The following is a 26191-nucleotide window of genomic DNA, read 5'->3' as shown; positions in this document are numbered from 1 at the left end:
TAGACCAATGAAATTTCTTATCTTACCACTTATCAAATGAAATTTTGCTATTGCATTGGTTCTCTTACTCTTAATAGATTCCTCAGAATCCTAACTATAGTATTTATTAGTAAACATATGAAACTGATTGAATTTATATTATTGCAGTGTAACACTGATAAAATCTAAATATTTCAATTCAAGTGTGTAAATTCAATTTTGATTTATTGACAGTGTTTATGACTGATTTCAACAATGACACTTACATCTATGATTATTGAAATTTCAAATCAAATTATTTCATTTAATTTTGTATTTACCATTAATCCTTTAGTAAAAAACATAGAATACTTTTTCGTAGATAATTCGATTCTGTTTAACTTAAATTTTCGTTATTTAGCTTAGTATTCCGATAATTTTTTTTATTTTTTGAATTCAATTCTTAAATTTTTTGCATTTTACTTTTGAATTTTTTGACATTTTTTTTTTTCTGTTGTATAACCTTGAGAATTTTTGAGAATGTCAAAGAAAAATTTACTTTGTTATAAATGTTTATTTGAATGGTTGAAATAATCAAATTATGAGAAATCTACTTCCATTTCGGCTGCCGAATGGCCTTATTTTCCATTTGTTTTTGTTTTTTTCATTTTTTTCTTCCTCTTCTAGTGATTCTCTTTCTCATTTTTAAAAAAATTTTTATTCATTTTCCTGCATTGTCGTCTAATTTTGAGCTTTATTCCAAATTTCAAATCTCTAGCTCATCGAGAAGTTACTTTAAAATCAATTACAAAATTCCACCCGAACAGACATACATTAAAGCGAGTTAATAAAAACGTGGTAAAAAACGTGGTAACAAGCCGGTGACAAAGCTTTCCCAAGAACGCTTTTGAAAAAAGACGATTCGCGGTAATTATTATATCTCATTTAAAAATTATCTGAAGTCAAGTACCTTTAAAATTTAGTTTAAGTATCATCAAATCCTACCCCCAAAAATCTCTAATAATTTTTTTTTTTCATTTCTAAATTTTTAGTGGTCGAGTGCTATTTTTCACGACAAATTCTATCATTTTGAGGGTGGAAAAAAACTTCAATGTAAAAAAATCTCAAGTTCAACGTTAGAAGGGAAGTATGCAGAGAGTGTGTAACAAGGTCGAAATGAATCGGTCATGTAGTTATCGGATGGCAGTGATCACGGACTTTGAAAAAGTAGTTTCGAGAAAAATATCTTTGAACTTTAGAAAAAAAAATCGGTCTATCGGTTGACCTTGCGGGCCAGCCCCAAAATTTCCCGCTGTTTTCGAGCTTCTTGAGACATTGAAAACATTGTTGTAAATACATTTTCGAGCTCTTCGAGCTCGAAAGTACTTTCGTAAGCTATTGTTTTCGGAAAAAACCCTTTTTTAGCATTTCTTTCTCCCACGATATCTCGCGAACGAATTAACCGATTTTGATGGTTGAGGCAGCAAGCAACGGATTTTATTGAGTTCTGGAGCTAATCAGATCTTGGGATTGTTTGGTCGAGTTGTTACAAAGATATTCACAAACAACTGTTTTTTTTTTACCATTTCTTTCTCCCGCGATATCTCTCGAACAAATTAACCGATTGAAATGATTAAGGTGGCAATTGACGCGTTCTATCAAGTTCTGGAGCTGATTAGAGTTTGAAGTCGATCTGAAAAATAAATAAAAAACTAAAAATTTTTTTTTTTTTTTTTTTTTCGTAATTCGTCAATATTTTCGAGTCTACTTAATCAAATGATCTGAAATTTCTAGGATAGTTGATGGCCAATAAGCTCTTTCGATTGCCAGCTTAACCATCCCAATCGGTTTTGTTTAAAAGTTACCAAGAGTTTACACACACACGCGCGCACGCACACACGCGCACGCACGCACACGCACACGCACACACACACACACGCACGCACACACTCGGACATCATTTTGAAAATAGTCAGAATAGCTTCCTAGAACCTCTAAACGTTGACATCTGATGAAAACTCGATTTTCGAAAATCGGGGTGAAAATAATAACTTACCGAATTTCTTGAAAATAATTGATTTTCTTAGCGGGAATTTAAAAAGTGAAAAAAAAATTTTTTTGTTTCAACTTAGGGGAGGGTGAGGCATACATACTTGAAGTGTTTAACTATAAAAAAAGACAAAAAGAAAAAATCGATTTTTTAAAAGTGCAAAACCCTATGACGCCCTAAAAAATATCAATGCCACGAGAAAATTCTTGGATTAAAATTTAATGAAGTAACTAAAAAATTTGTTCTACACGTAGTGCATTTAAATCTCTAGCAATATTCGCATTGCAATAAATAATATCTCATTAACGATTAAAAAAAAAAAAAAAATATATATATATATATATATATATATATATATATATATATATATAGGCCAAAAACTGGAATACATTACCAATAAAAAAGTTGTAATTATTTATTTTATGATCCTAATTTGTAAATTCGCTTTTTCTACTTGCCTCATTAAATTTAAGTCCAAGAATTTTTACATAGCATTGATATTTTTAATAATAGTCTTAAAACTGCACAATTCTGTTTACTTTAGACATTGATAGCCTGTAAGTATAACAAAAGTCGAGTTTAGAAATTTGACTACCAGGACCTTTTTTTTTAGGAAATTGGATGCCCTACAACAGTATTCTAGAACGAGATTGTTAACTCAAATGGTTCGAAAGTTATCATATTTTTAATGAAAAAACTTTTTTGCGTTTTATTCAAATGGGAGAATTGTTTTCTCAGCACGTAGGTCTTCTTTAAGCTATTAATTCGATATGTTGATTTTTTAGATCCCCCCTAGAGGAAGATTTAAGTGAAAGAAAACTGCTAGTTGTAGACTTATAGAATAAGAATTTGGAATAAAAATTATAACCGGTCAGTAAAACTTTAGTTTACCTTAATAAATTCCACCCTTATTTTTCCTCCAAGAATATCAGATTCCTCGTTATTGTACATTAATTTACCCTTTTGTATTGCGAAAGGAATGTACTCATTATAAGCGACACCTTTTCCAACTTTCTCAAAAATATCCAAATCAGTAACGACTGTATGATCACCATTCAAGACAACATCGAATACCTGGAGGAAAAAAAAGCGTAGTTCAATTAAAAAACTGTTTTTCATTCAAAAAAATAAAGTTGAAACTTTTCCACCTACCTTCATATTTGGGGAGTTGAAGTAAACCTCGCAAAATTTTAGTATCATCACATACTTGCCATCTTCACTAATAGGAATATCGTAGCCAAAAGTTGAATGATGATAGCGCTCTGTTTGATACAAAGTTTGATCTACAGGATTTATTCGGCCGATAATTAATTGTTTTCCATAATCCGAAGCGGTTCCAACTTTCCCCATTAATGGATCTCGTATGTATTTAATTCCAAAACTATCGGTAAATGTTTCCCCACCAGCATTAATTGCATAAATTACTTCTAAGCATAGAACTTGAGTAATATATTCAAAAAACACAAGTAGTAAAAAAACATACTTGACAGTTAAAATTTCGTGAATTATCATCTCAAACAATAGTCAAAGAAACTCTATGTTAAAAGACGGTTTTTCATAACCATTAATTTCTCTGAAAAAGTTATCAGAATGCAAACAAATTTATTTAATTCAAGTTAAATAAATTTCTAATAATTAGATAAATCTTTAAATTCACTGCATTGTGCTTTAAGGTCATTGACTTTTTTAGATTTAAAAAAATTTTTAATACCTCAAGGAATATACAATTGTATGAATTAGAATCATTTTACCTAATTCCCACTATTATACTTCATTTTATTACAACGTGCCAGATTGCTGTTGGCTAATAATGAAGTATCAGTAAATAATAATAATAATGATCATAATTATTATTATTTTTATTATTATAATTATCACTAGTGCTATGGTTTAAATTGCCAATACCAAGGTATAAGCCATGAGCCACGGTTATACTAGAAGTCCTCAAGCGCGAAATCATGTGTCCTGGGAGGTAACTAGAGTTTCGGAGCTGACGCCACCTCCTGGAGCGTCCCTAAGAGAGATCCGAATGAAAATGTAGCCAACGTAACAAATGCAAACAAATTTAAAAGTAAATTGGTCAATAACAAAATATAAATATTCAATAGCTTGTATGTCCTCAGGTGCCTCCACCTGTTAATTGATTAGTTAACTTCAGATACATAAATAGGCACGCATTTATAAACCCCATTTGAAATTTGTATATTAATACTTATTGCGTTTTATCAACATTTGGTCAATAATTTAGATAATAAATCGTCGTGGCACATACTCATTAAATTATATATTTAGATTATAAAAAATTGAACAAATAGATAAGCAAATCTTTATTTTATATTCAGAGAAATATAAATACAGTTTGAGTGGTCTTGGAACGTTTCCTGTCACCTGATACTTAAAACCTAAACAAAACACAAATAAAAATCATGAATAGGCTCTTGTTCTATATTTAACAGTAAATATGGTTATAAACAAATGCATTCTCTATAAACAAATCAGAAAAGGAAATATATAATAAAGAAATGTTATTTATAAATGAAAACCATATCACAAGAACTTAACTATTGTTTTTAATATATATATTTCTATATTAAATAAAGAGTGATTCGTATAATAAATAATTTAAAAGAAATATCGAAATATAGCATTAGAATAATTATAATGATGCTTTACGATAAATGATAATGTCAATTGTATCGAATAACTAGATGTAGAATAATTATAGAAGAACACACCTATGATAGTCTAGGATGTTTAACTGGAAAATTGTACTTAAGTATAAGAAAGTAGAATATAAATAATATAAGTAATAAGAAATCGTGGAATGAATAAGGTAAAAAACGTAAATGCGTAAGTTTATATCTCACATTTGTATTACTAGAAAGTATAAATGTATAAGTCTATTTTGTAAAGAAATGATATATATATATATATATATATATATATATATATATATATATATATATATATATATATATATATATATATATATATATATTGTATGAGCATGAGTGTGAACATGAGAGTAGTGGCGACAAGTTGGAGAGTGGAGGTCAGAGATCTCTCTGCCGTCTGATGTAACTATACTTCTCCTCGAGAACTTTTGACGAATACAACTGTTAGTACTGATCAAGTTTTATCCATACTTTATAATAAAATTCAGTCTTCAGATAAAAGTTATTTTATCAATTATATCTATCCTTATTCATAACTTAATTATTTCATTAAATAATTTAAAATTGGTCCTGCGTGACAACGAACTGTCCACTGTCCAGGAGGTAGCGTCAGCTCGGATCCGTGACGATTTGCACAAAACTAGACTATTGTTGGTAGCTGGTAGTCGTAGGCATATAGTACAAGTAGGGACTAAGAAGGGAGAACTAGACGTCATATAATAATACAAGTGCTGCCATCCAGTGTTTACATGTTATAGATTAAAAATATTACTAACTATAATTCTTGTTACCGAATAATGTTAAGATAAAGTAGAGGGTTTATATTAATGTCACGTTTTTCTGAGAGATGGCAACTAATCCTTGAAATTGACTAATTTACAAAATTATTTAGATTTTGATGTGTTAAGGTATATTGTAACTCTTTTCTGTTTTTCATTTGAAAACAAAACAATTTGATGGTCAAATTTGATTAAATAAATAATAAATATGTTGAGAAGACATTGTTAATGATGTGTTAATAAAAAAACAAATTTTCTCTAAGTAATTAACATAATGACTTAATGGTTACCTTTTTAAATATAAGTAGTCAAGTTAATAAATCTTAAATAGTAAGATAATTATAATTTAACAATTTTGTAGGCGTTAATGTGGAAAATTTAGTTTTAAAATTGATAAATAATGTGAAGGTAAGTAGATAAATTAAATGAATTGCATGATTTTTTTCAAGTATTTGATGGTAGAAACATCAATGAATATAATTTCAATTAATAATAAATTTTGTAGTTATCTTGACAAATGAAAAATAATAAAGTTTTTCAGATGCCATGATGATGAACAATATCATTTTGTTAATTAAAATATAGCTGCTATAATAAAAACAGTGAAATGACTTTCTTGGCTAATTTAAACTAACAAAAACATGTTTAAGGTTAATGCGATTAATTATGCAAATTATATATCCTCTATTTCTATGCAAAAATTTATATTTAAAAAATGACAATACAAGTGAATGTGGATGTAGCTAATGATACGGAATTTATTTATTTTGAGATGAATGAATAAAATGTAAGTATAGTAATATTAAAAAATGCATCTTTAAATAAATGTATGACTTGTAAAATCATTGTTTCCGATTACATTATTTTCATTAATTGATTTGTTGGAAATTTAGAAGATTTTAGAAGTCTGCAATAGTTACACTTATCCATACATAAAATACTTTAATAGAAAAATTCATTTCAAATAGTTCTCATTTTAATGGTTAGTTTGACTGATAATTATTGTTAAGTTAAAAATTCAATTTTACTGGAATGTATGTTCGGAATATGAGATGGTAAATTGGATGCGAATATTTAAAGGAGAAATTTGTCGTAAATTTTATCTTGTTTTGTATTACATATATTTCACTTTTCATCTAGCCACATTTGAAATTAAAATCGTGTGTAGGTGTAGAGAATACTTTAAAAATACATTATATTTTGTCTGGGATAAAATGATAGAGTAAAAGTTATTGAAATTTTTTTTCTTCTAACCAAATAAACTTACTGTATAATAATCTATATCGAAACATAAAAATTGTTAATTCAGTAGCAGCCTAAAAGTAGGCTGGAAAACTTGAGTTGATTCGAATCGAAACGAAAAGACAAGTTTACCCCGTTACTGTAGAATTGCTTGGCAAAAGTTATTTTCTGAGTTGGGGTATAGAAATGTTCTCGGCGCAAATTAAAGATTTTCACAAATTGTTTGAAATGAAAACCGTTTGAAAGTATATATCTGTATTGGAATGCAATGTCCATGATACGGTGAATTTGGTTCTATGAAGTGAGAATTTTATGATTAATGATATATATCGATTAGCAATAGCTGCGAATTCTAAAAAAGCTAGTGAAAAATCTAGAAATTCTGATTAAAGTTAAATAAGAAAACAAAACTGCATATGTAGTCCATTGATTCAAAATTATCTGCTAAAAGTTTACTCCTTAGCACAGTTTCTTCGTAATGAAAATAGTTTCAAGGTATATAATAATCTTATTAAATATCAATATTTTTAAAAATTCTACAATGTTTTTGTGCAGTGAAAATTAAATATATTAATGAAAAATAATAACTGTAAATGCGTTAATAGAATATCAATAGACTATAAATCCTCATTCAGGCTGAAACAAACCAAAGTCCGTTCTAACACTTTCAAATTAGCTGTAAACAATTCGTACACCACTTAGCATTCAAAAATGATCAACGACAGAAATAAAGCTTTGCAGAGATTGTCCGTCATGCAAATCCTGTAAAACTATATAATTTATTTATTATATTTGAATATGTATCAAAATAATAGGATTTCTCAGTCATTCAAGTTGACCATTCCGTGGTTATTAATGTATATTGAAAAATAACAACGGCAAATTTATAAACAACACATATATTGAACTGAAATTTACAAATGATGGAACCCGCAGATACTCTAACAAAAAACTATCAAATTGACGTCAGTAGTCTAACAATTTTTTTGGCGGTCAAAAATATAATTTGTTGGAGTTTTATATTTGCACAGTTTGTTCGTGGTAGGAATCGTCTATAAATGCATACTTTTTATTCCAAACATGAACATTTTTCAAAATATCAGGATTTTTTGTTCATTCCAGCGAAAAATTTCATGTTTATTGATCTCTATCGACAAATAACAACAGCAAATTGACGAACAACACACGTATTGACGTAAATTTCACAATTTAATAGAATCCGAACAGATTCCAAGAAAAAATTACCAAATTGACTTCAGTAATCTACCAGTTTATTTGGCGGTCAAAAACGAAATTTGTTGGAGTTTTATATTTGCACGGTTTGTTCGTGGTAAAAATCGTCTATAAATGCATACTTTTTATTCCAAACATGAACATTTTTCAAAATCTCAGGATTTCTTTTTCATTCCAACGAAAAATTTCATGTTTATTGATCTCTATCGACAAATAACAACAGCAAATTGACGAACAACACACGTATTGACGTAAATTTCACAATTCAATAGAATTCGAACAGATTCCGAAAAAAAACTACCAAATTGACTTCAGTAATCTACTAGTTTATTTGGCGTTAAAAAATGAAATTTGTTGGAGTTTTATATTTGCATGGTTTGTCCGTGGTAGGAATCGTCTATAAATGCATACTATTTATTCCAAACATGAACATTTTCCAAAATATCAGGATTTCTTGTTCATTCCAGCGAAAAATTTCATATTTATTGATCTCTATCGCGGGACGTTAAAAAAATTGGTAACTGCTATCGAAAGCATTGGTAACGGCTACGGATTGTTTCGGTCACTGTTACCGGAATAATGCGTAGCTGCTACCGATTATTTTTTTCTGTGCATTAGTGCAAAGAATATTATAATTTATGAGCTTATACTCTGGTTTCTTGGGTGCTATGCGATATGTTTATTATCATATTTCATGAGCATTATAAACTGTTACTTTATCACCATAGTTAATGTTTTTTTATTTTCAACTAATTTTTGCACACCTCAATCGTTATGAACAGTCACGTACCTCTAATCCCGATGATTATCACTGCTCTTATCATTACGATAGCACCTACAGTTCTTATCGGAGCTTAATGAAATTTTCTACAATTATTCTATAAGCGATTATCTTGATCAGATTCGAAGATGGGCTGAATCGATTGATTAGTTTTGAAATTATGGTTGTTTGGAAAAATCAATTGTTATTCATTATTTAAGTTCATATAACATTAAAACTAAAACTGATAAACGATTCCAGTAAAAATTATCTTAAAGCTTGTTTGATATGCTTCAATTTATGACCTTTAGCTTTATGTTTTGACCATTTCTTTCAATAATTTAATAGCCTTGAAAATTCTAATGAAATCAAAAAATGTTGAAAATATGGTTTTCATTTCACATAACTTATACATGTCCCATTATAATTTAGTTTCGTCAGTTGTATTTTATTGTGCATAAAATAACCTGTAAATTTCACAACTATTATGTATTTAAAAAGTATTTATTTTATTACTTTTAATGGTTCGTACGTACCTGTACGTCTGATAATTATATCTGATCTTGTCATCGTAATAGTAATTACAATTATAATCTCATACTAATTAAATTTTCTATACTTTGCTTATGTAATAGTTAGTTTGGTACATTACCTATATAATGTTTAGTCAAATCAACTATCTGAAGTTCTCTATAAAAAATTAGTCGTTCTCTTTTTTTACTCTCACTCTTCGAAAACGAGCCTAATTTTATATCATTACTATACACTAATGTATATCACAAGATATATATGCATGTATGAAATTTTTTGAACATTTTTTAAATAATGGGGATTTAAGTTTGATTGATAGTTGACAAAATAAAAATTCAATATCAAAATAAAAATATTTTATCAATTTTTTTCTATTATAGATTCTCCTTATACTAAATTGGCCCGTGTCAGCCAAGTACAATCTATCATTACTAAGTGATTGATAATTTGGGAGGAAAAAAAAAAAAAAAAAAAAAAAAAAAATGAGAATTTAATAAGATAAACTTATCCTGTAACCGTCATACACGACCTGAAATATTTCCACAAAATAAAACAATACTCTAATGAATACTTCAATTAATTCGAGAAATTCATTGATATTAAAAAATGTAAACAAATATCTTTATTTTACCAGGACCCAAAATACATTTTCCCTTTTAAATATACTCTTGCCAAAAATTAAAGAAACCAAAAAATTCTTAAAATTTTTTAATCATTTTTGCAAAGCTGTAACGCCGTGAAAAATGATCGTATTAAAATTGAAAAAAATAACATTTTGTAGCTTAAAATCTCTTATTTTGGTGCATTTTTATAAATAATTTTTTAGAGCTATAGCTATTGCGCAAACATAAGAAATATCGCGAAACAAAAGTTTTTAAAATTTTATTTTCCAAAGAGTCTATGGGCCGTGGAAAAATATTTCCAGATAAAACAATGCATGAGCCAGTTAGCGAATTTATTTTGCTGCAATCTGTATTTTTTTAGAGATTCGTACAACAACTTGTCGCTAAGATATCAGCCGTCAAACGAAAAATGATCCTTTTTGTTTTGACAGTCAATATTTCAGGTACTAATGATCGCACAGTAAATTGAAGATCGGCGTTAAAAACTAGAATAAATTTCTTACAAGAGCCTTTCATCATTTTTAAAAAAAAAATTTTTTTATTTATTTTTAACACTCATTAGAAGTAAATACAAAAAAAAATACCTTTTTTTGAGTTTTTCCGTAAATCAAACGTTATTTTGTAAATATCAATGAAAAGACTAATGTTTCTAATTTCTTTTTTTAGCTTGATGTACCCCCAATAACCCTGTAAATTTTTCAATTGATGTATCGAACCGTTTTTTTCGGGGTGATTAAATAAAGTTTTGCAAAAGAATTGAAGGAACGAGTTTTGTTTCTTAAAAAAAGTAATCATCATCAAAATAAAAAAATTATTTGTTTTGGACTTTTCTTATATTTTTACGTCGGTTACTCAGTAAATGTGAAGAAAAGAGAACAAAAAATCTGTGTACCGGTAAACCCTGCAGACCAGCCCCAAAACTTCCCACTGTTTTTGAACTCCTTGAGCTCAAAAACATAATTACTTGAAAATTTTTCGGCTCTTCGAACTCAAAAAACTATTAGACCGTCAAAAACATGCATTTCTCGCGTGGCTCTGATGAAAACTTTATTTTTGAAAATTGGACCGAAACCAATAATTTTCTTTTTTTTTGAATTATCAATTTTCATAGCGGTAAGTTAAAAAACAACGATTAAATCTTATTTTTTTAAATCAATTTCGTACCTTAGAAAAAAAACTCATATCAATATTTATTTTAAACTAAAAATTGAAATTTTAAAGAAAATTTCAATCTCGTACAACTCTCAAAAACCGACCAAAATTACACAACTGTATGACATATTTTTTCTAGGTTTATTTTCAATTTACATTTGAAAGAACAAAATTTTCTGAATAAAAATACACTTTTTCATCTTGAAAAAAAAAAAAAAAGAAAAAAATCGATGAACCGTTAACCGTACAAACCAACTCAAAAATTTCATACGGTTTTGGAGCTCGAAAAGATGTTTTTGAATACATATTAAAAAAAAAAAAAAAAAAAAAATTTCAATACCCGTTTTAAATTAAACAGTACACTTGGTGTTGAACTCGTTTAAGAAGTAAAGAAAAAATATCTTTGAATAATTAAAGAAACAAAAATTAAAATTAAAAGAATTAAAAATATTATTAGCTTAAATTATTATTTACCGTAAGATAAAAATTTGAAATTCAATCAAATTTAAGAAGTTAACAAAACATTTGAGTGAAACATGTACGAAAATTCGATTAAAATATTACAATATTTGTAAATATTTACTTAAAATTTAAAATAAAAATGGTTGATAAAATAAATGATGTATCATTTTTTTTTATTTTAATAAACAATCGTTTTTTTATGGATTTCATAATTTTTTACATTTTTTAATAAATATGAAAATTTTAATTGTCCCATTGGTGTTTACAAAATTTTCAAATGCCATTAAAGTAATCTAAGAGGTAAAACTACAATTAATAAATTGATATATTTTGCTCGTTGTATTAAATATCACGTTATAACTATCACCAAATTGTTTATTTTTGAGAAATGCATAATATTAGTCACAAACTTAATGTATATATTAAAGTAAAATATATTTACGACTGTATAAATAATACAATTATTTAGTTATAATTTATATATACATATATATGTACATATTATACGATTTAAAGAAATTTATATGTCAATAAAGATTTCATTTTTTATTCCAAAGACGTTAAAATACATAATTTATCGATAATGTTATTTTTTACCAACATTGAAGTTATTTACTTTGATTATAATTTCCACTATAAATACTACTACATTAAGTATCAATTGATACTTCTTTTGAATAAATTAAAAAAAAAAAATAATAATACTATTATTAGTTATTTAAACAGTTATGTTCACTTTTATGGCATATAAACAATTTATATATATAATGTTTTATTTATAAGGATAACTACAAAATGTATGTATCAATTAAAATTACTCGTCAATACAACTACAACAAAAAATTAACTCGTAACAAATTTCTCATCAACTGACTTTGACATTATTTATTTATAATACATTTTTTATTGTATTAGTTTAGAAGTTATTTGTCATTTTTTTAATAAAAAACTTTTCACTTTAACAACTACAAAATAATTATGTTATTTCATTATTTAATATTATTGAAATTACCCACTTAAATTATATTATAAATGAATAGCAATTGAATTAAACATTCAGTAAATATTTTTTTTCTTTATTTACCACTATATCAATGTACAATATACTTAATTCACGTATATTGAATATACATATAATTATCAGACTTAACCACGAAAATATTTGTATTTTGTTATTTATTCAATTTTACAGATTTACTCGCCATCTATAAAAAAAATGTAACATTGTAATAAGAACTCTATTTTATCTCAACATATGATAACAATTATTTCAGATTTCTAACTTTTTGACACTTCATGAAAACACTCAGTATTATTTTTCTTGTAATGTAGTCTCTCTTACTATTTTACTATTTCGTAGGTTGGAAACATTACTATAGCAACCTCGATCTAGGGACATTAAATCTAGTTTTGTGCAAATCGTCACGGATCCGCTGAACTTACTGAGTACCGTCTGAAAGTTGCGGGAAAATAGCTGAACAACAAAAGTAACTTTCCAGTTGACAAAAAGTTGCGGCAAAGTTTGCGTCAACTACTTGACTATAAACTTCTTGCAGTCAACTTGACGTAAAATTCTTTAGCCGTGTCTGTCAACTTGAAGTAAAGTACTAAAGTGACTACAAAGCAGTGCAGCCAGATCGTGCAATATTTTTACCCCTTCTCGTGGTGAAATAGCATAGTGTGTAATGGAAGGAGGGGGTATAAATATCGCACGATCTGGCTGCACTGCTACGAAGATATCTCAGTCTTGTGATGTTGTTATCCGTTGTCAAGACACATACGCGGATTAGTAACTATATAATTATATATATATTATAATAATATAATTATAATAGCGATATTAATGAACAAATTAAAAGTAAAATTCAAACAATGAGATTTTTTTCTTGAAAATAACAATTTCTCTTCTTTAATTGTGAGACCACGGAGTTTGGAAATGATGACTAGATTTTTAGATGTAAATTTCCATACGAACGTTTAGGATTTGTAATTTAAAGACTAGGGCGCCTGAAAGCTATTATTTGAGTTAACACACAATTTTTAAACTTATTTTATCATTAGTGAAAAGTGCGTGTCTTCTAGTCATTCAGCTTTTTATGAAAAAACACTATCTTCGAAAATTCTAACAATAAGAACAGCGTAGTTACAGAATTTTATTAAATATTATAATCATGAATTTTAAAGAAAATATGGTCCCAGCAAATAAAAGTGCGATCAACGCCAAACCATATGGAAAAATAGTATTGACATTACAGAATTGTCTTTTGCCAGAAGAAAAACTTAATTCAACACCATCCCGATTAGACGGATTAGATGCGGAAACTGAAACTGATTTACGAATATTAGGATGTGAACTTATACAAACTGCTGGAATATTATTGAAATTACCACAGGTTTTTATTATTCTATTCTCGTAAATTCTTATAAATAGATTTTTTTTCATCAAGACCACACCTGCCGTGCTTAGGAAGAAGGCAGTAACTTCACTTACTGCCTTCTTCCTAAGCACGGCAGCACAGATAATCGTATAATAAAAATCATTTCAGGTCGCGATGGCTACTGGTCAAGTTATATTTCAAAGATTTTATTACAGCAAATCCCTAGTGAGGCATAATATGGAAACTACTGCCATGGGTTGTGTTTGTTTAGCGAGCAAAATTGAAGAGGCACCAAGAAGGATCAGAGACGTAATCAATGTTTTCAATCATATAAAACAAGTGTCGAGCCAGAAGTAAGTACATAAAACGATATTGGCTCACATGTTAGCATTTAAACTTTTAACTATAAGCTAAAAGCAATTAACAGTATGGTATTTTTCTAAGTTGTACTCCTCTTGTTTTACATCAGACTCATTGTATTCTGAGAAATATTTATTCATTATTTTAAGAGTTTTCATTTTTTCTTTTTTGCACTTGAGTGGACGAACAGTACTATCGCTGTTGCACTTGCATAGTAAATGGAAACTTAGTCTACGTTTTTTTTTCATCAGATAAAAATAAATAAAAAGGTATAAACAGATTGCTGTACAGAAAGAAAAGTTATCTTGAGGCAAAAATTAAATTTCTGCGAAATTTTTTTCTTATATCAAGCTAAATTTCTTATTTGATTGAAGTAAAACATTCTTTGAATCGACAAATTACATTTTTCATGAAAGACATTATTCTCTTAGTCCAAACAAACTAATCCCTTAAGCCAAGAGAAGACTTTCTTAAACCAAGCAATTTATTACTCTATTTGAGAATGTTTTTTTCTCAACTCGAAAAATTTTTTTCATGACTAGACATTTTTCTTATCGAATTAAAAAAAAAAGAATTTTTTAATTAAGAGAAAATAAGTATTGGAATTGAGTTGAAAATTTATTGGCCCAAGAAATTATTTAACTTCCCGCTAAGAAAATCGATGATTTTTAAAAATTTCGCGGGCGCGCGCGCGCGTGTGTGTGTGTGTGTGTGTGTGTGTGTGTGTGTGTGTGTGTGTGTGTGTGTGTGTGTGTGTGTGTGTGTGTGTGTGTGTGTGTGTGTGTGTGTGTGTGTGTGTGTGTGTGTGTGTGTGTGTGACCGGTCTATAACTTTTTAACTAATGAACCGATTTGAATAGTTCTCGCGGCAATCAAAAGAGCTTGTTGGCCATCAACTTTCCTGAAAATTTCATATTATTTGATCAAATAGACTCGAAAATATTTGCGAATTACGAAAAAAAAAAATTTTTTTTTTTTTAGTTTCTTATTGATTTCTCAGAAACGAGTTGAACGATCGACTTCGAAATCTAATTAGCTCTAAAATTTTATAAAACGCATCGATTGCCGCCTGAGCCATCTCAATCGTTAATTTGTTCGAGAGATATCGCTGGAGAAAGATATGGTAAAACACGTTTTTTTTTCGAAAGCAAAAGCATACAACAATATTTTCGAGCTTGAAAATAGCGGGAAGTTTTGGGGCTGGCCCGCAGGGTCAACCGATAGACCGATTTTTTTTTTAAAAGAAGTTTAAAGTTTTGTAGGGCATGAAATTCGCTACAGAAAAGTTTATGAGAGCCAAGTAGGTACGACCAATGATACTCGAGTTACAGAACTTGAAAGGTTGGCCTTAATTATATAACTGGCATAAAATTTACGCAACAAATTTAAATAATTATAGCCATATATTTTTAATCATGGGCATACACGGTCATACCGAGTCATACAAAACCATGTATGGCCATATATCGCCTTATATGATTCATACACGGCTATGCATGACTGTATTAAAAAAGTTGGTATGGCCATTAGGGTGGCCCAAAAAAACCGACTATTTTATTTTTTTTTTGATCTCGCATGTAAATTTGTTGGCTTGATATGTTTTAAGAAGTCTCTCCAAAAATCAGCTCGATAAAAAATTTTCAAGAGATCGCTCACGAATTTTGGAAATATCAAAAATGATTGAAATTAGGAATTTTTAATTTCAAAATTTTTTCTTTCTCCTGGCAACAGTAGTTGATATTTGTAAAATCATGACTTTGCTGAAAATTTCAGCCCAAAATTAAAATATTTAAACGGCGCTCAAGAATTTAGAATGTTTCCGAGTGCTGTCTTTTGAACGTTTTCTAGCGACCCTTGAATATTAATAATAAAGCTTCTTGAATTTTTCACCATCAGTTTGCATGACAATGAATGAAAATATAACCCGAGAAATAGAAATAATAAGTTTTTTTCCTACTTTTTTATTTTATTAATTCAACTTTTAGGTTTTTTTGCTTATTTAAAACTTACCAAATTTTATTGTTTAAGACTGTCCTGTGTATTTTTGATTATGCAAAAGTTATATTTTACTGAAATGATAATAATTGAGTTATAAAAAAGTACAAAAACCAATTGAAACTATTAGTTACATATTATCAGTTAATATTCGAAATTCTTGTGCGCCGTTTAAATATTTAAATTTTGGGCTAAAATTTTCAGCATAGTCATGATTTTACAAATATCAACTACTGCTGCCACGAGAAAAAAAAAATTTTGAAGTGAAAAATCCGAAATTCAATCATTTTTGATATTTCCAAAATTCGTGAGCGACCTTTTGAAAATTTTTTATCGAGCCGATTTTGGAGAACAATATATCGTTACCGTTGTAAATATTTAAATAATTTAATTTAAAATATATTAATAAGAGAGACGAGATTAGAAATAAATTTTTCCCGCTTTAATTTGAATATCGTTGTTTAAAAAGTTGGAACGCGCTGTTGCCAAAAAAAAAAAAAAATTAATATTTCAAAACTATGAATATAATATTTATACTATTGCTACGAATGCTATGACGGAAGAAAATAATCATAGAATTCATGACCATTTCCATGATTATTTTCCGACGTCAAGATTTTGGAGATTACTTCTGATCGCAAGTGTCAAGTAGCAAATAGCAAGTAGCAAATATCAAATTCAACTCCGCCGTCCATCTTACGGCATTAACTCATATGAGTCAAAAATACCCAAGTAATTTCATTACTTTCTTTAATTAAATAGGTAATAATTATTAATTTATGGACTCGTTATATTATTATACATTAAAATAATGAATTTTTATAACATTTGGAAAATTTAGCACACAAACAAATTTTAACACTCCTTTGACTTACTAGTTTCGGTCGAATCTCCTTAAGTAAGTAACATACATAAGTTAAAAAAAATGTTTATCATATCAAGAAATACAAGTCTAAAAAAAAAAATAATTCTACTATTGGATCGAGTGTCAAATATGTATTGGCTTAAGAATTTTTTGCTTCATTCAAGATTTAAAATTCAAGAAATTATTTTACTGCGTCCAAGAGATTTCCGGTTTTCATTCCACTTCCTGAAAAATTTCTTGGGTGAAGTAAAATCATCTCGAGTCAAATAATTTTTTTGTCTGAGTAGATTATAAAATATGCATCGAGTCTTGAGCTTTATTTTGTGTTTAAAGATTTTATTTTAAAAAAAAGCTTGGACAGAAATAACTGAACATCTGTTTTAAGTAATTATTTGTTTATCTAGGCCGATTCAGCCGGTAATACTGGACCAAAACTACGTAGCTCTAAAAAATCAAGTTATTAAATCTGAACGACGAGTTTTGAAAGAATTAGGTTTTTGTGTTCACGTAAAACATCCACATAAGATCATCGTGATGTATTTACAAGTATTGGGCTATGAAAAAAATCGATCTCTTATGCAGCAATGTTGGAATTACATGAATGATTCACTACGTTCAGATGTATTTTTGCGTCATCAACCAGAAACAGTTGCTTGTGCCTGTGTTTACTTAGGCGCCCGACAGCTTCAGCTCCCGTTGCCTACCCAGCCACCTTGGTTTGCTCTATTTAAAGTAAATGAATCAGCAATTAGAGATGTTTGTCGACGTATACTGAGGCTCTACACTCGACCACGTATACGTTCGGAGCAATTGGAAAAAAAAGTTGAAGAATTACGGCGACAATATGAAGAAGCTCGATCTAAAGCTCGTGGTGATGTTGAAGGACATACACCTAGTCCACCTCTTCCTAAACACCACAATGCTTGGGGTGGATTTATAAGTCGAAGTGGAACACATGCAGTTCCGGAAAGAGTTAAATCTCCAAGGTATTATTGATTTTTTTTTTTTTTTTTTTTCAAGTTTCATTTCGTAGTATTTATAGCTACTTACTTTAATAATAATTATGTATTTTTTGCAGGCGTTTGAAATCAGTAACTAATGCTTCATCATCTATTCAACGAAGTGAAATAACGAAACACAATAAACGAAAAAAACATTTGAGTAGAAGCAGATCCCGAAGCCATAGTCGTGGCCGTACCCGTAAAACAAAAAAAACACAACGTCATAGGACTGGCAGTCATAAGTCTCGTAGCAGATATAGATCGCGTAGTTAATTTTCATTTTATTTTTTGGGTTATAATCAATGTCATAGATTGTTATTACCGTTAAAATAAGTAGCGTACATTATAATAGTGATAAAATTAATTATGACTGTAAAAACTGTATGAATTTCCTACATTTTATAAAAATTAGAAATGTAATTGATTTTTATTTAAGCAATAATATTAATCACATTGAACACAAAATTTGAAAAAAAAAAAAAAAAAATTAAAAAAAAATCAGTAACTTGAGAAGAATTTTTTAGTTGCTTATCGAAACATGGCGCAATGAGAAAGTCATGCTCCCAAAGCTGCCCCCACTTTTTTCAAAATCAGTAACACTGTCTAGAGTCGGAATCCAGAACTAAAATAATAAAAATTTAATTTAATCATTGAAATAATAAAAACTCTATGTTTCAAGGCAAATTAGATTCAACTAGATGCTAAGAAGAATGATATAAAATGAGAATTGAACTAATGTAGGTTAAACACAGGACAAAAAATGAAATTTTGGATAATTATTTGTAGAAAGACTATTTCCATGCATTGACAATCAGATATTATTCTCTACTCAAGCAATCAAGATAATTATTTCAATAACTTACTTGAATTTTTCAAGTCTATAATTATTCTGTAATTTTGCAAATAAATAAAATTCGAGATAGAGATATCTGTAGACAGTATTGTATTGTTTTATTAAGCGTTAAGAGGCTTTCAAAGAAGTTGGTAAATGTAAATTTGTTTAATTTCGTTTACACATGTCAATAAAATTGAAAAAATTTTGATATCACCATTAGGGCGGTCCGTTTGGAACGAATATTTTTTTTTCTTCAATCCCACTTTAAAATATTGTAATCATTGAAAAAAAAGTTCCTGAAAGTTTTAGCTCTTAATTTTAAGTATTTTACATTTGATTTTCAAGTTTTCCCATGTAAAATACATAAGAAAGTTGGGATCTTTTTTTAAATTCCCTATAGCTCAGTTGCCGTTTGCGGCATTTCCTAGGTAATTTAATACTTTGCAAAAGTCTCCTTAGTAATTTTACTGAGATTTTAAATGTATTTTCTGTACTCGTTCTGAAAATTATTTTTTCAATAATAATTTGGGTTTTTAGTTAATATTGACTAAATAACGGAATCTACAGTAAAAATGCAGATAAGGTTTCTTTAGGAAATTTGATTCTCTACAAAAAAGATCCTCTCAGTTAAGTGGCTCAAATTCTTCGTTCATGTGATATAGCAATTTTATGAATAAAATATTTGTCAAAAATGTTTTCGAAGCTTATCAAATTTAACCTTTTTTATTTTTATGAATGGCTTTAATTATTAAAAAGAAAATAATTTACTGAATTTTAATTAAAATTAAAAGGCATTTGATCGAAGCTTAAAACAAATATTTTATTTACAAATTAATAAACTCCCTACATCACGTGAACGAAAAACTTGAGCCATTTAACTAAGAGGACCTTTTTTGTAGAGAATCAAATTTCCTAAAAAATCGTTATCTACATTTTTACAGTAAATTTCGTGATTTAGTCAATGTCAACTAAAAACCCAAATTATTATGAAAAAAATTGACTTTCCGATTCAATACAGAAAAAAACAATCAAAATCTCAGTAAAATTACTATGGAGACTTTTACAAAGTATTTAATTACCTATAAAATGCCGCAAACGGCGACCCGATAACTTGAAATACAGCTGAGCTCGAGAGAACTAAAAAAAAATATCCTTACTTTCCTATATATTTTATATGGGAAAAATTCAAAATCAAATGTAAAGTACTTGAAATCAAAATTAAGAGCTGAAACTTTCAGGGAATTTTTTTTTAATGTCTACAACAATATATTTGAAGTGGGATTAAAAAAAAAGTCATTCCAAACGAACCACCCTAATCAACATATTTATATATGTACATATACAATACAATACAATACAATACAACAAGATCTACAGATATATCTCTAACTCAAATTTAATTTAAAAAATTATAGAATAATTATTGGCTTAAAAAATCCAAATTATCGTAATATTTATTTTGATTACTCAAGTAGAGAAGAATATTCAATTTTCTATGCATGGAAATAATCTTCCGACAAATTATTATCCAAAATTTCATTTTTAGTTTCGTGTTTAACCTACATTAGTTTAACTTTCATTTTATATAATTATCTTTAGCATCTAGTTGAATAAAATTTACCTTGGAGCATAGAGTTTATATTTTTTTCGACGATCCAATTAAATTTTTATTGTTTTAGTTCTAGGTTCCGACGCTAGACAGCGTAACTGATTTTGAAAATACAATACAGACAGCTTTGGGAGAATTCCCTTAATTTTTATGGTTTGTTTTATTTTTCTCATTTAATTCAGAAGTTCGAAATGAAACATGCGAGATGATTAATTTTCTTACAGTCGAATTTATATACATATGAACAAACTATTTTTACAGAAACACCTTCAACTACCAGCATTATTGTAAGACTGTCGACCAGCTAACTCTAATAAGTAACGATCAGGATGATCCAACCAATCATTAGGGCTTAATTTTACAACTCTTTGTTTTTCAGCTTCTTGTAATTGCCATTTCTTAACTTCTAATTGTCGTTCTCTGAAAATAAATTACAATAATTATAAAATTAAGTATTATTTATCCTAGAAAATTTATTATTATTAAAATAAAAACCTTGATTTTCTATCACCACAACCCCATACTTCAATACTTGTAATACGATGAGGTGCACCTCCAAAATCAACCGAATGAAACGATTGATCAATATTAATAATAGGATTGCGTGGGTCATCTCCAGCTCTTAATCCATAAGGATATCCTCTAATACTAGTATTTAAGTACAAAATTTTTGATTTTTTTTGAAGCACTTTATAAGTAGGATATAATTCAACAATAACAGAGTCATCATCCCCCCAATAAAGATGAGACTCTCGCCATTCAACAGCACTACATATACAATAAATAATCTGCTGATCACTGCCGCTATCTCCTTTGATAATTACTATCGTTGGACCCCGATACCCTAATACATGATGAAGAAAACGATTGACTCCTGTTCCATGTTCATCACTGCTATATAACAAAGTCCAGTGACTAGGACAAGGATTTCTAGATATCGGAAGTATCTTAGCCGTATTATTGTCTAATGACGAATCCTCAGTCTGTAAAATGAAACTTATTAAGAAAACCTAGTCTTGGAATTGCTATTTTTTTTTAAAACTAAGTTCTATAAAAGAGACAAAAAAAAAAAACATTTAATAATCATACCTGAATGTAAATAAGAGGTAAAGAGATAGATAATAACCATACATGACTAAGAGGCAACAAGTTTTCAGGCTTATCAAAAAAAACGGCTTTTTCCAGCACTGGAGTAATTGATTCCATATGAAGTTGTAATTCTTCACTTAATAAAAGATTTTGGCCATAACGATAGGCGATAGTGAATACATGGACAATCATTCTATGTATTCCCGTTATTACTCGAGGACAATGCTGCCACAACCAATTACTTACGTAACTTATTGAAAGAGTTTCTTTCCCATGAAACTGAAAATATAGTAATGAAAATGTTATTAGGCAATTTAGTGTATTGCAGACTTTTCGAAATGAATCATATTTTTAAGTCAATTAATTCGTAGTTACAAATGATTTTCTGATCATAAATTAATGATTTAATTTTTTTTTACTTTTGACAATTATGTTGACTCTTATCACCAGTTATGAATGAATATTGATGATTAATTTCATGTATTATCCAATATAATTTGCGATAATTTATTAACGTTTTATTGTAATAATTTACTTCTTGAAATCCCGAAATCAGGTGCAAAATTTTAAATTAGTACAAAAAATATCTGCAATGACCGAAAAATAGAAATAAAGGAAAAAAAATTAATTACTCAGTTAAGAGACAAGATTATTGACGAAAGTAAAAAGAAAAAAAAAAAAAATCGGTAGATCAGTTGATCCTGCGGGCCAACCCCAAAACTTCTCGTTGTTTTCGAGCATCTTGAGCTCGAAAACATTGATGTGAATACATTTTCAAGCTCGAAAATACTATTGTATGCCATTGTTTTCGAAAAAAACCGTTTTTTAGCATTTCTTTCTCCCATGATATCTCTCGAACAAATTAACCGATTGAGACGCCTAAGGCGGAAATCGACGCGTTTTATTAAGTTCTAGAGCTGATTAGATTTTGAAGTCGATCGTTTAAGTTTCGTTAAAATGAATGACGAGCGTGATGATTCAGGTGTGACGGTTTTGAATTATGGATAACGTACATAAGAAAATCTCGTTTACGGAGCAGGGGAGGGATACCCCAGCCACGGCAGTGTCAGGTGGCATAGCAGCACCTGCGCGGTCGTCATCAAGCGACTGCTCGACGCCCTTGGTGGACCACTTGGCCAAGGGAAAAAACGTCGACACGCCAAGTGAAGGCAAGACCAATAATCCTGGCTTGCTTATTCGAGAAAGTCTTGCGACGAGAGATTCAGCGATTTCCAGGGAGGATTCTGGTCTCCAGGAGCTCCAGGAGATCTTAAAAGAGACTATTCGAACAATCGCCAAGAAGAGGACAGTGGCGTCCGAAGTGACTTCAGGCGTGAAAGAGGCTGCGTTGATTCTTACGCAGCTTTTAACGCATCGGAAGACGTGGAAAGATGCCCAAAGAAAACTAGCGACAGTAGAGGCGGAGGAACGTGAGCGCCTGACTAAGGAGCTGCGTCGACAAGAGCAACTTCAGAAGGAGGCGGCTCAGAAAAAAACTCCAAAAAAGAAAAGAAGGGTACCTCCGAGGAAAGACCACGAGCCGTCCAGCCCACCTAAAGGGCCTGAAGAGTTGGTTGGACGTTCCTACTCGGAAGTAACGGCACTTGGAAATGAGGCCTCGACAGGGAAGCGCCCGTTATCGTCTCCTGAGAAGGCAGGACGGGAGAAAAAGAAGAGAAAGGAGACGGCAAAGGGAGATCAAATGACCACCGGTGCCCCTTTCACCGTTGTAGAGGGAAGGAAGAAGAGAAGGAAAAAACAAAAGAAGGAAAAGGCAGCCAAGGACAGTGGACCGGCGGGACCAGGACCAACAGGACCAGCGACTCAACGGACCACAGCATCCAAGGAGGCCAAGCGGCGGAGGACACGACAACGGGCGGAGGCCGTTTTGATCATACCAGGTGAGTCAAGATCGTCTGGGGAGGTTTTGAGAGCACTGCGATCAAAACTTTCCCCGGAGGATCTTGCTACTAGTGTAAGATCGATAAGGACAGCCAGGCAAGGCGGTCTTCTTATCGAGTTCGAGGGATCTGTTAAAGATCGCTCTGCTCTCGATAAGAAGATTACCGAGGCGGCTGGTGGAGTCGTTGCTGTGCGCCATCTTGCTCCGACCACTACGTTGGTTATTGGCGGGCTGGACGCAGCAACGACGGTTGAGGAGGTGGTGGAGGCTTTGCGTCGGAGCACCAATGTAGGTGCGGACGAGCTCAAAGTTAATATAACTAAACCCAGTAAATGGGGAGCTGTCCGTGCCTTCATTGAGGCAAGATGCGAGGTCGCCACTGCTTTAGAGACCTTGGGAAAGGTCAAAGTGGGCTGGTTGGTCTGCCGTATCCGCCGCTGGGAACGGATTGATCGATGCTTTCGCTGTCACGATCTTGGTCATTCGACCAGATCGTGTAAGGCGAAAGAGGATCGGTCGAGTCTTTACTGGCGTTGTGGCCAGGCGGACTATCAGGCCAAGACGTGTACCAACCCACCTAGCTGCCACCTCTGTGTTGCGGTAGGGGACGGGCGACCTGTGGATCACGTGATCGGTTCAAGGCGGTGCACTTCCCACAAAAATGGCTAAAGTACTGCAGGCGAACCTACAACGGTGCAGAACATCGCTCGATCTACTTCTGGCACGGCGAACAGACTGCAGAATGGATATTGTTCTGGTTTCAGAACAATACCATTCAGCGTCCGGACCAAATTGGTTCTGTGACCCATCGGGCACAGCGGCGATCTGGATTCCGGATCTTGGGTCTGTATCTGTAAAAGATAGTGGATCCAGGGATGGGGTTGTATGGGTAGTTACGCCAGCGATTACCTTCGTGTCATGCTATTTCACACCCAATGAGCCTATTGCGGCCTTTCGAAGGAGAGTGAATGAACTCGAAAGAGTCATTCGCAATCTTGAGGGAGAAGTCGTAGTAGGTGGGGATTTCAATGCGAAATCTACCGATTGGGGGATGGAATGGACTGACACGCGTGGGTCTGAGCTCTTGGACATGATGGCAAGTTTTGATCTTGTTATTATGAACAAGGGAAACACGGCAACTTTCCGGAGAGTTGGTACACGTGGGTCTATTGTAGATCTTACGTTTGCTACTCAACGGATAGCTGCTGTGATCTCGGACTGGGCCGTTCTTGAGGAGTTTACGGCCAGTGATCACCAATACATCTCGTATACGGTGCACGATCTACGGGGAAACCCTGCGACAGTGTACCAGCGTTCAATGAAGCGGGTGGGTTGGAAGGTTTCGGGGATGGATGCGGGTGCTTTACAAAAAGCGGTCTCTGACAGCGTCGAGGCTTTTCATCCTCTGCCTGCTGAGACGCGCGAGGATGTGGAGATGATTGTTGACCGTGCGATGAAGGCTCTCGTCTCAGGCTGCGACGCTGCTATGCCTTGACGTTCCGCAAGCTCACGCAGGAAGCCAGCTTACTGGTGGACTGATGAGATTGCGCTGCTCAGGGCTGAGTGTTTGCGTCTTCGGAGGCAAGCACTCAGGGCGCGAAAGCGCGATACTGGGCAGCAGAAGAACGAAGAGTATAAGGCGGCGAAGAAGCGACTGGTCACGGCGATCAAGGAGAGCAAGGGGAGATGCTGGAAGGCGGTCTGTGAAGAAGTAGATAATGATCTATGGAGCCTTGGCTACCAGATTGTTACTCGAAAATTCATGGGTCGCAGTCCAGTATCTCTTATGGAACCTGATGCGATGCAGGAGATAATCAATGTCCTGTTTCCGGAGCGTGAAGATCGGGACAGTCCTGTTTCGACTATACCCGATGACGAGTGCTATTTCTGAAGCGCTTTCATTTGCCAAAAGAGCTTGGACGGGAAACCATCGGTCCCGTCCAGTCTGCATTATGATGACCTTCGATGTCAAAAATGCTTTTAATTTGGCACGATGGCCAAATATAATAAAGGCGCTGCGGAAATTAGGTCTGTCCGAGTATCTCATTCGGATCATAGATGATTACTTACGTAATCGTTTCTTGATCTATGAGACTACTTTTGGCGAGATGATGAAGAAGCTGACTGGAGGAGTGGCTCAGGGTTCGGTTTTAGGACCAGAACTCTGGATCATCCTTTATGACGCTCTTCTACGTCTAGATTTACCGAGCGAGGTGATACTGGAGGGGTTTGCTGACGACGTGGCGGCACTAATGCTTGCGCGCTCTTACGAGAGTGCACAAAGATTAGCAAGCCTGGTCGCGACCGAAGTGGACACCTGGCTAAGTGACCATGGTATGGCATTAGCTAAGGCGAAAACGGAGGTTATAGTGCTCACAGCCAAGAGGTGGTTTCCGAGTCCTTTCCGGGCTCTCGTCGTGGATCAATACGTCGAGAGTGGAAGTTCTTTGAAATACCTTGGGGTGACGATCGATACGAAACTTACGTTTCGCGATCAGATTGTCGGTGCAGCTAAGAAAGCGACGACGTTGGTAGCAAGCCTTTCTCGGTTGATGCCTAACGTCGGAGGACCGAGAAGCAGCCGTAGACGAGTTCTCATGAGCGTCTCACACTCGATAATGCTTTACGGAGCAGAAATCTGGTGTGAGTCACTCAAAGCAGAAAGTTATCGTCGACGACTGGCATCCGTGCA

At 31.7% G+C, this 26191-nt stretch overlaps 3 protein-coding genes and 1 long non-coding RNA gene across 8 annotated transcripts in view; 2 read left to right on the top strand and 2 right to left on the bottom strand.

The window, feature by feature from the left end:
• Nucleotides 1–3939, bottom strand: part of LOC103575324 (malectin-B) — a 45175-nt gene extending 41236 nt beyond the window's left edge. Inside the window, exons 1-4 of one of the 3 annotated variants that reach the window (XM_014442683.2) lie at nucleotides 3720–3938; nucleotides 3492–3581; nucleotides 3161–3389; nucleotides 2900–3082 (exon numbers count right to left, since the gene is read on the bottom strand). In XM_014442683.2, the coding sequence (XP_014298169.1) occupies nucleotides 2900–3082; nucleotides 3161–3389; nucleotides 3492–3520 (441 nt within the window). In that variant the 5' untranslated portion in view covers nucleotides 3521–3581; nucleotides 3720–3938. Of the gene's footprint in view, nucleotides 1–2899; nucleotides 3083–3160; nucleotides 3582–3719 lie in introns of all 3 variants that reach the window. The other 2 variants (XM_014442682.2, XM_014442681.2) reach the window with 2 other exon arrangements.
• Nucleotides 3940–5604: 1665 nt separating this feature from the next.
• On the top strand, nucleotides 5605–11522 carry LOC128667745 (uncharacterized). Of its 3 annotated transcripts, XR_008403676.1 has the most exons (4): nucleotides 5605–5870; nucleotides 5996–6249; nucleotides 10518–10964; nucleotides 11143–11522. It is a non-coding gene; the product is annotated as an uncharacterized LOC128667745 (long non-coding RNA). The 3 variants fall into 3 exon arrangements; XR_008403678.1 differs by lacking the exon at nucleotides 10518–10964 and having other exon boundaries at nucleotides 11143–11520; XR_008403677.1 differs by lacking the exons at nucleotides 10518–10964; nucleotides 11143–11522 and adding an exon at nucleotides 9609–9690.
• Nucleotides 11523–13211: 1689 nt separating this feature from the next.
• On the top strand, nucleotides 13212–18483 carry LOC103579914 (cyclin-L1). The gene is made up of 4 exons (XM_008561481.3): nucleotides 13212–13858; nucleotides 14012–14196; nucleotides 17467–18048; nucleotides 18141–18483. Exons 1-4 carry the CDS (start codon nucleotides 13637–13639, stop codon nucleotides 18334–18336), a joined length of 1185 nt encoding a protein of 394 aa, XP_008559703.1. The 5' UTR covers nucleotides 13212–13636; the 3' UTR covers nucleotides 18337–18483.
• A 579-nt stretch (nucleotides 18484–19062) lies between these two features.
• LOC103575575 (uncharacterized) overlaps nucleotides 19063–26191 on the bottom strand; it is an 81424-nt gene continuing 74295 nt past the window's right edge. The window contains exons 3-5 of the mRNA XM_053739688.1: nucleotides 21597–21875; nucleotides 21003–21490; nucleotides 19063–20927 (exon numbers count right to left, since the gene is read on the bottom strand). Of these exons, the coding sequence (XP_053595663.1) occupies nucleotides 20777–20927; nucleotides 21003–21490; nucleotides 21597–21875 (918 nt within the window). The 3' untranslated portion in view covers nucleotides 19063–20776. The remainder of the gene's footprint in view (nucleotides 20928–21002; nucleotides 21491–21596; nucleotides 21876–26191) is intronic.

The sequence above is a fragment of the Microplitis demolitor genome, chromosome 5 (genome assembly GCF_026212275.2).
Source record: "Microplitis demolitor isolate Queensland-Clemson2020A chromosome 5, iyMicDemo2.1a, whole genome shotgun sequence".
Lineage (NCBI taxonomy): Eukaryota > Metazoa > Arthropoda > Insecta > Hymenoptera > Braconidae > Microplitis > Microplitis demolitor.
This window is presented reverse-complemented; position numbering and strand designations above follow the sequence as displayed.

Coding starts and splice junctions, on each gene's coding strand:
- LOC103579914 (XM_008561481.3), top strand. CDS start 13,637: ATGAATTTTAAAGAAAATATGGTCCCAGCAAATAAAAGTGCGATCAAC. Junction 13,859..14,011: donor TATTATTGAAATTACCACAG/GTTTTTATTATT, acceptor AAATCATTTCAG/GTCGCGATGGCTACTGGTCA. Junction 18,049..18,140: donor GAAAGAGTTAAATCTCCAAG/GTATTATTGATT, acceptor TATTTTTTGCAG/GCGTTTGAAATCAGTAACTA.